We start from the raw sequence: 14,521 nt of genomic DNA, 5'->3' as shown, positions 1-14,521 counted from the left end.
ATTTCACACATACATTTCATCATTTTACAGAATTTAAGAGAGAAGTCCAACACAGCTTAGACGGGGAAAACATGAAGAGTTTAGAGAATTACAGACTGAAGTTGATAATTAGAAAGATGCTTGCACAATTCTTTAAACATTCAATTTATAAACACCTGTAAATTTAAATGGACTTGGCTGCCATCTCTCCCAGTCCAAGTCTGCTTCAGTGGATGCCAAGATGTTTCATTTCTGTTCAGCGAAAACACCACTGTGTAATTTCACTGACATATCAATGTTCTCTAGTGGCTAAAATATACTTTATTGCTCTTTATTTCTGTATGCCCTGAATATATAGCTCTGACATAGAGGGCTGACGCTCTTCTTAAAGAAGGATATCAGCTTTCTTGCCTGATACTGGCAGAATTGTTCGTTAAATCTAACTATGAGTCTACCTAGGGTCACCAAAAGCCTTTTCAGGCATGTTGCTCAACTCACAACACAAAACATATTACAACCTACAATGCATAATGAGTTTCTGAAAGCAAGACAAGTTGACTGTGTTTGCCTCCCTGCACTTCATGCTTACATTTTGTGGAAGGTTGGCAAAATTGTAGAGGGGAGGGCATTTTTGAAGATAAGGTCTGTAACACAAATACACGTTTACAGTAACAATCAGAATGTATTATTTCACTTAGTGTAAGATGCTGTCAACCATTCCTTATATAATTGGAGGTCTGTGTTTTTACGATAATAAAGAATCTTAGGCCACCTGAAAAAAATGAGAAATGAGAAGAAAAACAACAAGAAACTATTAATGCAACTAGCATTTCTGAGAGTCTAGTATTTCTTCCCCCATTCCAGATTACTTCTTAGGAGATTAGTTATTTTCCTTCTGGTATTAAGTGTTTCAATGTCTTTTCAACCTCATCTTTGAACCTGGATAAACCAGTTTTCTGTGAAGACCTTTTATGTGTACAAGACTGTCACTTATTCACACACACATACATATTATGCAAAGTACCAAATTTATCTAAAAAAATAATCTGCTTTAAAACTTCTGGATTTGCACTCATTGTTTTTCTCTTCCAAAACAAAAATTCCATTAAAGAGCCAACCGAGAAACAGAAGTGTGCTCTCCTCCACTTCTTCCTCTAAAAAGAAGCGTGCTCCATTTCTTTTTCAGAATGAAAGAGTAGAGAAAAAAAAAAAAATAAGACAGCCTACAGAAAATTCTCATTTTACTTCTTCCTTTACACTTGTTTATGTATCCTACTTGCCTTGTGGAAAGGAGTGCAAAGCCTCTTTTCTTTTTCTGCAGACACAAAGAACTGGACACAAACATTTTGAATGTGCATTTTGCCTTAATTTTCCCTAACTTCCTGTCAAATGCTCCCTGCCTCACTGCCCTCCACACACACCCAACAAAGGAAAACAAACAAACAAACAAAAAAATAAACAACAACAACAAAAAAAAAACAACCAAACTTACATTGATGTCTCTAATATTTCCCATATCTCAATTTTAATACGGAAGTGCAGAAAACTTAATGACCTAAGTTATTTCAAACTGTGAAGTAAACTTGATTTAAGCACATTAAATAGGAATGCATAATATATACCAAGATACTTGGCAGTCTATACTGAATTTACCTTATGTAAAACTGCACTGTTCAGTGCTGCTTGCCAAGCCATGTCTGTGTTGACAGGAGCCATGGGTTGACGTTGGCTGTCTAGCAGACCCGCACCCAGCTGCTCTATCATTCCCCTTCCTTGAGTGGACAGGGTGACAAAATAAGATGGGAAAGTCCAAGGTTCAAGTAAAGACAGGGAAATCACTTACCAATTACCCTCACTGGCAAAACACAAAACTGGGTAATTAAAAATAGAGTAGGATAGTGACAGACATACAAAGTACAAACTATAAACACCTTCCCTCCAGCTCCCTTCTTTCAAGGCTCAACTTCACTTCCATCTCCCCTATGGCAAGCAGCAGCACAGGCAACTGGCAAATGGGCGCTGCAGTCAGTTAATAATGCTTCTTCCATGCCTCTCCCTCCCCTGCTCCTCCCCTGCTCCAGTGTGGGTCCCCCATGAGCCACAGTTCCTGCCAGAAATCCTCCTCCTGGGATATGTATAAATCAACACAGCGATTTGGCAAATAGATTGAAAATAGTACAGGGTGTTTCAAGAAGGTATGAGACACAAACTTGAGACTGGACTTGAATCTTTTCTCAAAGATAAGAAATAGATTTTTTCTCATTTCCGTAAATGAAAATCTACTGAAAGAAGTGGAAGTGGCGCAGCTAGAAACAAGTATTGAAAGCTGTGCCACCATGCACTCAAATTCTGAGAACCAGAGAAATGAATGTAGCAATCTACAGACATGGTTTCATGGTTTCATGTTCTAACACATTCTTGACAGACACAGGTGCACCCAGTGTTTGCCACATCTGACACTGTATCATAAACTTTAAAATAAAGACACTACCAATATTATGTACAATATTCATTAATTTTATTTTCTAGTTTGCATTTGAGAAGTAATGCCCTGCTAAATGAAAAGACTGGATCATACACTAATACATATTTTTCTAAGATGCATAATGTATATATAGTACTTATGGATGTATTACTGCTTCTGCTAATATTTTACCCATGGCTGGAAATCTTTTTTTTATGCATTTACAGCAAAGAAACCAATTACAATGGAAAAGGAGACAGATTTTAAGCAGAGTTCTACAGTACGAAGTACACAATGGAGATTCTGACAAACAAGAAATAAGGGATAGGTTTACTACAGCTTTCATTTTAAATATTGTAGCACTATAAATGTCCATGCTGTTTTTTACATATTTTGTCTTTATCTGGAAAACACTAGGCTTAGTTACAGAATCTATAAAACAGCATGAGCATTTATAGCGGTAGTATATAGTGTGTTGTGTGTTACAGAAACAAATGAGATGATGCAAGAAAAAACAAATGGGAAAATGGAAAAGCAGTGTCCCAGGGAATGACCTATTTTGCATAAATTGAAATTATATAAACATAGTCTGTTACTCATACTTAATACAAAAGTCCTTCAACCAATGTCTGCCATTCCTCATTCTTTGTTGATGATTATGATGAAGTGTATATTTTCAAACTGGTTTATGTTAGACAATTAGATTTATTAGAATTTAACTTTGGTGTCCTCTGTATTTCACTTTATAGTTAGAAAAAACGTATGAATTGTCTATCATTTATTCTATCAATATCACTAAACTTATATAACACCCTGCAAAACCTCCACACAAAAGTCCTATTTTAACTTATATTTTTATGTTCTCTGTTGTTAATACTCATCTAAAAATGTCTCAGAAAATCAGTGCCTTAAAGTCGTTTTAAAATACATTATGTTTCAATATAGTAATCTCTAACAGTGCTTTATATTTTCACTTCATTTGTGCATATTTGTGCTTAACTTTTTTTTATACAACCATACATTAAATATGTATCCTTTATACATATGTGCATTTACAATAGCATTTTCCACGAGTTTTCTCAGAGTTTTTGTAAAAACATTTGTCAAAGGCTACCACAGCACACTTTCAGGTTGCCTGGCATGGGGGAGATGTGAATTTCTTTTCTTGTAATGTATTTTCCTTTTAAAACTGACTTTCTGTAAAATTTGCATCAGAATTTTACATGCTCTGTTTGCACTTATTTTCCTGAATACATGCAGAAATGGACTGCAAATAATTTTGTACGTTGTTTTGCAATGTATTAGTATGCATAGGTTTCATGCAAAAATTATGAGTATGAGGAATTGTAACCTTGCCTAAGACACTAGCTTAAGCCTCTAATTTCAGCAAGACCAAGAGCTGGGTCCTGCACTTTGGCCACAACAGCCCCAGGTACTGCTACAGGCTTGGAGCAGAGTGGCTGGAAGACTGTGTGGGAGAAATGAACCTAGGGGTGTTGGTCAATGCTCCATGGAACATGAACCAGCAGTATGCCCAGAAGGCCAAGAAGGTCACTGGCATCCTGGTTTATAGCAGAAATAATGTCATCAGCAGGAGCAGGAAGGTGATTGTCGTCTTGTACTCAGCACTGGTGAGGTCACATGTTGAGTGTTGTATTCAGTTTTGGGCCCCTCACTGAAAAAAAAGACATTGAGGCCCTGGAGCATGTTCAGAGAAGAGCAACAAAGCTGTGAGGGATCTGGAGCACAAGTCTTATGAGGAGCAGCTGAGGGAGCTGTGATTGTTCAGTCTGGAGAAGAGGAGGCTCAGGGAAGACCTTATTGCTCTCTACAACTACCTGAAAGGAGGTTGTGGCAAGGTGGGAGTTGGCCTCTTCTCCCTAGTGCTAGGATGAGAGGGAATGGCGTCAAGTTGCACCACGGGAGGTTCAGGTTGGATATTGAGAAAAATTTCTTCTCCAAAAGAGTGGTCAGGCACTGGAACAGGCTGCCCAAGGAAGAGATTGAGTCCCTGAAAGTGTTCAAAAAGCATCTAGATGTGTAAGGGACATGGTTTAGTGGGGAAATATTAGTGACAGGTGGATTCTTGGACTATATAATCTTGAAGGTCTTTTCTAACCTTGGTGATTCTGCGATTCTATGATTCTATGTTTCAAATTTCTTAAGATACAAACATTATTCTTGTCCTTACTCCATGTTCACAGACCTCAGACCTCAATAAATATAAGCTACTTAAATAAACAAAAAGGAAGGATAACACCAGAAAAGATAGGGTCATCAAACTGTACTGTCATTAAAATAATCAGACGGTATCAGAGGGAAATAGCACAGGCAGTGAGGTAAAAGGACAAGTGAAAAAAGTAGTTTATATCCTAAATAATCTCAAAAAAAAAAATGAAGGAATAAGCTAAAGAAGATACTTCAGCTGCTGTATCTGTCAGATCACGTGGTCTCTAACCATGATCTGAAAAGCAGTAGTGTCTACACCCTTCCATGAGTGTAGTTTCCCTCCATGGAAGCAGCATCCTCCAGCCTGGCTGCGCAAACTGCTGCTGGCTACTCTGCCCATCTCCTGTTGCCAGCTGCCACCTTCCTGCCCTCCCTCACAGTGACAGATATTTTCTTACCAGCAACAGATTCTCCCTGGTTGATGCCAATGAGGTGCTTACAAACAGCTACAACTTACCCCATCTGCAATGCACACCGCATTCTTGATAAGCTATGGGATGTTGCTGACAGTGAAACTTGGCAGAGTCTAGTCTCCTCTACTGCTGCTGTAATTTAAGCCTGTAAAGAGCAGAAAGTTGACAGAATGGGGGGCACATTTTCCTCAGGATACTTATCCACTCTCCCCATCTTTGCTCACACACCCATTCTCCCTAATACTTTGCATCCTATTTCAGAAAAAAAAAATAAAAAAGAAACAAAAAATCCTTGTTTGGAGTTAAACACAACTGTTTTCCTTTCCAGAAGTAAGTGCAAGCAATGCCCCATACGTACTACAAGGACATACATGCATACTTATATAGAAAGTGTGATTTGACCATTCAATGACAAAAGTGTGCAATGAATCATTTGCCTCCCTGCAGTCACCCTGACTGCTACTTGCCACAGAGCTGAAGTACGTGAAGAGAAACTGAGCAGGGCCATCCTAAGATACAGAGCTCTGCATCCAGTACTGACAGCACTTCTCCTTTCTGCCCATGCCAAATGCAACTGGAGACTTGTGTTACATGAGGCTCTCTTGTGCAGAGAGAGTGAGTGATCCCCAAACAGAACAGCCGTAGTGATGACAGAGGAGCAGGAGCTTGTGTAGAAGGAAGTCTAGGATATGAATGTACAGTCTCTGCCCTCAGGCTGCTATTGTTTTACTACAGAACTCCTTCATAAGGGGAGGGGATGCTACCTGCACACCTGGAAGTGCTAGAACACACAGGAGCAAATGAATCGGAGAATCAGAGATAGATGCAGTCAACTGGAAGAGCCAGCTAGATATTTGTCTAACATTACCTACTTCCAACCAGATAAAGCGCACCTAACCTGTATGCAATCAAGAAATTTATCTGCAGTTTAAATACAAACAATACAGATAATAAACCGAAACAGTCATAAATTATACAATTCTATGTAATCTGCTTAATGTGTAAAACAATATGTGATCAGGTTACTTTACAGTAACTGCTAGTTTTGCTATAGTACGTATGGGAAATTAGGCTGTGAAATTGTATTTTCATTTAATTAATTCTTTTAATTTCCTTTTGTTTTTAATGCTTTTATTTCTTCTTAGCTAGAGTTGAGATCAGTCTATGCCATTTCATAAAAGCATTTGAACAACATTTTAATTATGTATATTTAGTTTACAAACAATAAAATCTTGAATATATCAATTCCAAATGACATTTGTCATTTAAATTAAAAGAATCAGAGGATTGACGTAACAAGAGAAAATGCATATTACTTCCTCTTAAAGATTTCAAAATCCAAAATTAAAAGCTGTTTGAATGATGCTAAAGACATGAAGCACAGTAATGAAATCCAAAGAAGCAAAGTCAAAGCCTTTACAAATCTTGCAGCATTCTAATACATAGTCCTCAAAATCAGGGAATGATGGATTACTGATTCCTCCAGCAACAGTAAGTTACAGGTAAAACAGTCACTGTATTTGATAACAAATGTGTATCTCTTCTGCTTATATACTTTGAGGTGCATTGAAGCATATGGAAGTAGTAATAGAAGACATTCATATGGCAGTCTTATTTAGACAGACTGAATTGTTTTACAGGAAATGTTTACTACTTTCCTCTTTTATTGTATTTGCCTGAATCTTTATTTTTAATGAAAATGCTTATAATTTTTCTTCTGTTCTTCTGCTCTGAATTTCCATTAGATGGTTAACTCTTGAGTTTTTCAAGCCAAAATCAAGTGCAGACATTAGTAAAGCTTGGAAGTACAGCCTAATATTTCTCTTGTGGTAAAATATTGTATCTCTGATTCTTTTCAAATCCACAACTACTTTTGATTAACTATACTACATATTCTTAAAGGCATCTAATATAGAATTTCTCTTCAGGTGGGCTGAATATAGCTCTTTGTGATACCTACAACTTTGTTTTTGGGTAAGTGATGGATTTCAGATGTCTTGCATGATCTGATTTATGTAGCAGATTTATAATTAGCATTTTCAAATATCAAGACCTCTTTGAAATAGGGTGATGAAAATATTATTTCTAATATGTTAAAGTAGCTTCTGAACTTATTTCATGATTGACTAACTCACTCTAAGGAAGCAATCAAAATGCAGTAGGTAGGAAGCAATAGGCATAGTACTGACATGTTTAGAGGTATAAAAAAAGTAAATAAATCAGATTTAGATACTAAAGCAGTGGATTCACAGAACAACTACTGCAAAAGACACTGACCTCTTGCATCTCTTTAAGTGCCTGAATCTAATAAACAACAAAAGTTACTAAGTATCTAGGTACGGTACTTCCCACAATTAGAAATACTATTATCAGGTCTTTTGTCAGTAGTCATGCATACTCTTCCTCCAAAATAAAACTGCAATTATACTACAGCTTGCAGGTATATGTTGTGTGCATATTTGAGATCATCAAAACATGTTTTTCATCACCTTCTTCCTATTCCTTTTTTAAATCTCTGGAATTAATTGGTTTAATGCACTTACACAGACAGTTCATTTTCTATAATGGTATTGAATAAGGTTGTGTGATTTTTCATCAGAGAAGCTTCAATAAAAAGTAGCTACATAAAGCAGACCCTAGCAGGAACAGAAAAAATTAAAATGCATTTCATTGATAATGTTTGTGAATAGCTCTTGTCATAGGAATAAGAAATTCAACATGTCACTGTTGCAGCAGTTCGGGCTGTTTATGTGTTTATAGCTAGTCATTCCAAGCAAAAATAATAAGGAAGAAAAGATATAAATATAGTGCATTAACTTCTTACTGCCAGCATCCTATAATACAAGAAAAATGTGTTTTTTTTTTTCTAGTATGAATGACATTTAAAAAAAGAAAAAGAGAGCAAGACAAAAGTCTCTTTCAATACAATGTAATCATGCCTATTTTCAGAAGACACATAACTTTGAATTTCTTTCAGGATTAGACTAAAATGGGGAAAAAAAAAAAAAGACAAAACTTCAAAAAATTTGTCATTTTCATTATCTCGAACTATTTCAAAAGCTATCTGGTGCAAGTCCACAGAGATTAGAACATCGTGAGCACACACTGCTTTTAAAAACCCCATTCCAAACTTTTGTAGGCTTGGTATTACGTACAAAAATAAATGCAAGAATGTAGAAAATTTCATCATAAGTTCATCACTTCCACATTAAGGAAATATCGGAATCTGTTACATAATTTTATTTTTTTTCTGTTATGTTCCTGATTCCCACATCTTTGTATGCATATAGAGTTTTCCATGTCACGGTGACATACTTAATTTTCCTCCAGATACCAAAAACCATGAGTGCCTAGAATATATAATGAACAACTAATCAATATTTCTTTTCATCTCTTTTATTCAGCATTAATCTCAAACAACATTGATCTTTTGGCATTCAAGAATGATATTTTAATGAAAAGTTTAATTTAGAGAAAAGATTTTAATTACAAAGCCTTGTTCTTTTGCTCTTTCATTTCCTGGTCCCATCCCCTCTTCCTTCAGCTCTTGCCTCAAACTCATTTCACCTTCCCTCAGGTCCCCCATGCTGCATTATCCAGTGCATGATAGCACAAGTCCTCATGCAGTGAAACAAAACCAGAGATAAGGCAGACTTCCCCCTGCACCAAGGAAACTTTCATCTGCCTAATCACCATTCACACAGAGGAAGGGAAAGGAAAAACGCTGAACACGGTGCCAGAGCAGAACCTGCAACCCAGGTGAGACTGGTTCAAGCTGCCATTGAACCACACTGTGAGTGACAGAGAAACCTACCCTTACATGGCATGGAACCCTGCTATGAAACCATGCATAAGGGGAACAAAACATGAGACTCTACCACTAACCTATACATGCCAGAAAAGACAGACCAGAACTTCAGAAATCTCACTAAAAACTCTTTTTCCTTCTGCCTTATGACTGAGATGCAACATCTAACACAACAGAATGGAGGTAACACTGCAGAGATGGACCTGGGGGTCTTGATAAATGAAAAGCTTAACATGAGCCAACAGTGTGCCCTTGCAGCTCGGAAAGCAAATGGTATCCTGGACTCCATCAAAAGAGGGTGCCCAGCAGGGACAGGGAGGTGATTGTCCCCCTCTACTCTGCTCTTGTGAGGCCCCACCTGAAGTACTGCATTCAAGTGTGGAGCCCCCAGTACAAGAAAGACAGTAAGCTGTTGGAGAGGGTCCAGAGGAGAGCCACAGAGATGATCAGGGGACTGGAGCACCTCTCCTATGAAGACAGGCTGAGGGAGCTGGGCTTGTTCAGCCTGGAGAAAAGAAGGCTGCGGGGTGACCTCATTGCAGCCTTTCAACACCTAAAGGGAGACTACAAACAGGAGGGGAATCAACTCCTTGAAAGGGTAGATAATGGCAGGACAAGGGGAAATGGTTTTAAGTTGAGGAAGGGAAGATTTAGGTTGGATGTCAGGGGGAAGTTCTTTACGGAGAGAGTGGTGAGGTGCTGGAACAGGCTGCCCAGAGAGGTTGTGGATGCCCCTTCCCTGGAGGTGTTCAAGGCCAGATTGTAACTGTAGACAATGTGGCACTGCTTTGCTGACCTAAGCAGAAAAGTGAATAGAAAGCTGTTGTGTTACATAGGCATTAATGGTCTTTTCACACCACACAGATCAACTTAATGTACATTAGATTTGAATACAGATGATCATACATGTTAGCAAGAAATATTTCCCATTTAGTTGTTTCTACAAGCATACATATGATTCTATGAAGAATTAGATAAATAAATATATCAGCAAACAGGATACAATGTACATTCTTACATTAAAATTTGCGTATGCATATAGTGTATGTCCATGCATTTTAACATTTTTATTTCTCTATTTCCTTCCTTGAAACTCAAAAAAAAAAAAAAAAAATTAGTTATTGTGATGAAATTCAGTTTTAAAAATTCAGAGACTGCTGAATGCCTAAGGAAGCCATTGTGAGCTGGCTCATAATCATCTTTCCTGTGTCAGGATCACTAATGCATTATCTAAGTTTTCAGCAGATCATGAGTCACTCTGAAGATAAATAAATAAATAAATATTGATAGCCAATTTCAACAGAATTCCTATCCTCTTCCTACGGAAGTTGAAAGACTATATTTATTACATGTCAGAATCAGCCTAATGCGTGGGCAAATCTGAACTACACTGAAGCCATACTCAGCAGATCAGTACTGACCAACTAGGTCACTGTGTTTCAAGGGATCAATGCCTCACAGTCTTACTGACTGAATTACAAATGAAAGAGAGAAAAGACTGATCAACTGTAACACAGAAATTAAGTTAGGGATACCACAAGGGTTTATGAATAGTCAAAAAACGTGTCTTTGATGCAAACAGTGAAAGATGAATTTTTTAGTTATTAATGTTTGGAAATAATTCTATATAAGAAGATCTTACTGGAACAGAATTCAACAGATGATCTTCCAACAAATATATTGGCACAAAATAAGAACATTTAATGTTCCTTATGTCTACTAAAGAAAAGGAAGAAGGAAAGCATAAAATTTTTAGGAATATAAAAACAAAGCATCTTGGTTTATATCAATCAAAACAGTGACTATGTAACTCTTCACTCATTTAATTTTTCATTAAAATTGAATGAAACATATTATTTTGGAGAATGAAATCTTCCATTTTGAAAACACAAGTGTCTTAAGAGTCATTACATCTGGGGCAATTATGGTACATTATTCAAAATTCAAATTTAAAGCTTAAGAGGGGAGCTCTTTTCATACCAAGTGACCCAATATGAAAAGCAAGAAAGAGGACCTTTAAGATTTGAGTATTCACTTGTTTTTCTTAGCTTGAACCTGAAAACTGTAGGGTAAAATATAAACTATCTGGAGAGGAACAGGGACTATCCCTAAAAAGCATGTGTAGCCCTGGAATTAGACAGACATCAGTGAGTCACCTCTGAGTCAAAATGTTAGTGAAAAACCTTTTCAAAATTCACAGTTTCTCTTAATAAAGTTCAGCAGCATGAGACTCAAGTAGATAAAATGGGAAATTCCTAGGAAAGGACAATATCCCTATTAGTCACTGACTGCAAGCAGGAGGAAAAACCCATTTTAACAGACTGCAGATCTTACCCCAATAACAAATGAAGAATTCTCTGTTATACTTGGTCAAGTTGTTCTAGAGTTTGTATCAGCTGCTTAGCAGAAGAAGCTGTTTCCCCTTCAGCTAATCAAATAAGGAAGAAAGTTGTGGTACTCCTTTAAGTATGACTGACACGTCAGCTGACGCCAGACCCTAGAGGAACACAGGCATGAACAGACCTGTATTTCCCCCAAAAAGAGCATGTCACTGCCAGTGACATCTGCATGCAAGAATACAAAGTACTTCTAAACAAAAAGGGTGAAGAAATTGAAGTTTCCATTTGATTGCGAAACAAAATTTTCTTTTACCAAAATTTTGAAAATGCTGTGACTTCATGAGAACAAAAAAATCAATATTACTTCAAATATTTAGAGAACTCTGGTTAAACTTCTTTTATTTTGAAAATTCTTTATTAAAATACATTAAAATGCAGTGTTGGAAAAATGCATTGTTGAATAAAGCTGAATTTGGATACAAACATATGCATTGCTATAAAAATGGCCAAACAAGTATTAGTCTTCAGTGAGACTCTTTTTGGTGGCATGTATGCACCAAGCATGGCTAACAACAGGTTCTTACCTGCTCAGTTAATTCTGGTCCATTGACACGAGCTTGTATGAGAGCATCATTAACAAGTGAGTGAAAGTTTAGAAGCACATGATCAATGTCATATGTTCCAAGCATAGCACTCGAGAGCTCTTCCAAGGACTGAATATATCCCTGCCAGTGAAGGTCAATTTCTGCCATGTAGGCTAAGCAGCCTCGGATGACACTGAGGTAGTAGCCCATACAGGGCTTACTCAAAATCAGCCCTTGGCAATGGGGACAGTATTGCATTCTCAATAAAGCTCTGCTGCAGTCTTTAGAGGAATGCAGATGGTCTGTTGTATTGATTACTTCAATCCCCCCAAATTCAGAGCCTGCAGGAAATTCCGGCTGGGTAACAGTGATATTCCCATTTGTCCTATGACTTTATTGGGAATGTTACCAAAGGGCCTGATATCTCTTCTTGCCATTTGGAGGCACTGTGCGTATTCCAGTGTAACATCAGTCAGACGGGGGTTAACCATGTGATTGTAGACCATTGGGAACAGGGTGTCAAAAAATCTGTTGACAAATTCCTCTGTACTGATGTCTGTGCCAAATACAAAGAGTGCAACGTCTGTGAAAAACTCCTGAACACATGTAGTAGCCTCAGCAGACATGTTTCTATATGCATTGCAGAAAAGTGTGCTTGTGTAATTCTCAGACAGTTTGATGAGCATTTCAAAGGTTTCTGTAATTAAAAAAAAAAAAGGTTTAAGTAATCAGAAATTAGCATAAGAACTTAAAGCAATCACGCAAGGATTGTTTTTACTTTTCATTTATCCTGAAAGCATTTTTGCAAAGACGCTTAGAATTTATGAGGAGATACACAAAAACTGTGAAAACTACATTTTCCATTTAGACAAACACCTTACAAGTAATATTACAATGGAATAATAATCCATCTGTTTTCTTGGAAGAATAAATTATTAATTAAGTAGAGTCTAAACAATTATAAAAGGAAACAATTGTAAGCTGTGTTGTTAAGCTGCTAAATACAATGAAGCATTACTGTAACTGTCTACATATATACATACAATAGATCTCCCAACCCACAACACATTCTGCAACTTGCAATGATACTGTAATGCTTTTAGTCATTCTCCTTCAAATCTTATCTCTATCCCTAAAAGGATGGGCAAAAGTAACATTAAACAATAGAAACAACTCTTCGATTCCATTAAAACTTAACTTTTAAAAGATGAAAAAGCTCATCCTCTTGATGAAAGAATAAGAAAGGAGATGTACTAAGCACACACGAGAACATATTTTTAAACAATGCTGATTAGTCTGGCAATTACTATTGTCAAAGTGATGGAAGATGCAGAATTGCTCTCAAAGCCTCAATATCTCAACAGGCTGTGAGTTTCATTCATTTGAAACTGAAGTAGCTATCTTCGTATTAACATTTTGAATTAATGAATTTCCCTTCAGAAGCAATATATGACAGAAGACAAAAATGATAGACTGGGGTGGAAGGAATGGGGCATGAGATGCAGTTCTATAAAGGGACCAGTGATATAAGAGGGACTATAGCCTGGTCTTCAAGGGAAAATGACACATCTGGTCTCCTGGACACCTTTACAAGTTCTCATCTATTTCTATTTTTTCAATATTTTAAATGCAACTCTTCACAGAAATAAAGTTGAGGAAAAGCATTAAGTTCAACCAATACTTAAAACCAAGTGATGTTAAAAGCAGGAAGAGTCAAGCAGCATCAAAATATGTCAGGTAATTATTAAAGCAATGTGAATTCTGATGCAAAGGATATCAGAACATCCACAATAACTTTACTATAATGACCAAGATTTGCTATCACTTCTTTATTATGTATCTATACATAAGAATAAAAGTCTGATATTCCAGCAAAAAGCTTGTTCCAGTCTATGAAATAACACTCACAGGCTCCAGAAGGTTTCAAGTGCAGTTTTTGGGAAAAGATCACACAGATCACAGAGAGGACATATTATTTAACTAATATGCTTAAACTTTTTATGCATTGTTTCCTCCAATAAGAATGATATACATGCTTCTAATTCAGAGTAAGAGTATGTCATTGACTCTATTGTTTTGATATCTATTATCCGTTAACTCTGTTTCAGAACTCACATCACCCTCAAAAAGGTGGAAGGATTTTGCTACCTCAGTCTTTTTCATTCCTCTAACACGTGCATGAATAAAGAACAATGCAGTGACTACCAACAGTAGTTTACTTGGTGCAGGGGGAAAGCATACTCAATTTGTCATCAATTCTCCTCCCCTCCCCTCCCCTCCCCTCCCCTCCCCTCCCCTCCCCTCCCCTCCCCTCCCCTCCCCTCCCCTCCCCTCCCCTCCCCTCCCCTCCCCTCCCCTCCCCTCCCCTCCCCTCCCCTCCCCTCCCCTCCCCTCCCCTTCCCTTCCCTTCCCTTCCCTTCCCTTCCCTTCCCTCCCCTCCCCTCCCCTCCCCTCCCCTCCCCCCCCTCCCCTCCCCTCCCCTCCCCTCCCCTCCCCTCCCCTCCCCTCCCCTCCCCTCCCCTCCCCTCCCCTCCCCTCCCCTCCCCTCCCCTCCCCTCCCCTCCCCTCCCCTCCCCTCCCCTCCCCTCCCCTCCCCTCCCCTTCCCTTCCCTTCCCTTCCCTTCCCTTCCCTTCCCTTCCCTTCCCTTCCCTTCCCTTCCCTTCCCTTCCCTTCCCTTCCCTTCCCTTCCCTTCCCTTCCCTTCC

At 38.0% G+C, this 14,521-nt stretch overlaps 1 protein-coding gene across 1 annotated transcript in view; it reads right to left on the bottom strand.

Moving 5' to 3' along the window:
• Positions 1-14,521, bottom strand: part of GPC5 (glypican 5) — a gene marked incomplete at both ends in the record, with an annotated part of 607,225 nt that overhangs the window by 515,298 nt on the left and 77,406 nt on the right. The window contains 2 exon segments of the mRNA XM_079539519.1: positions 11,817-12,143; positions 12,146-12,513. Coding sequence (XP_079395645.1) covers positions 11,817-12,143; positions 12,146-12,513 — 695 coding nt within the window.

Source organism: Tetrao urogallus (genome assembly GCF_951394365.1).
Source record: "Tetrao urogallus genome assembly, chromosome: 1".
NCBI lineage: Eukaryota > Metazoa > Chordata > Aves > Galliformes > Phasianidae > Tetrao > Tetrao urogallus.
This window is presented reverse-complemented; position numbering and strand designations above follow the sequence as displayed.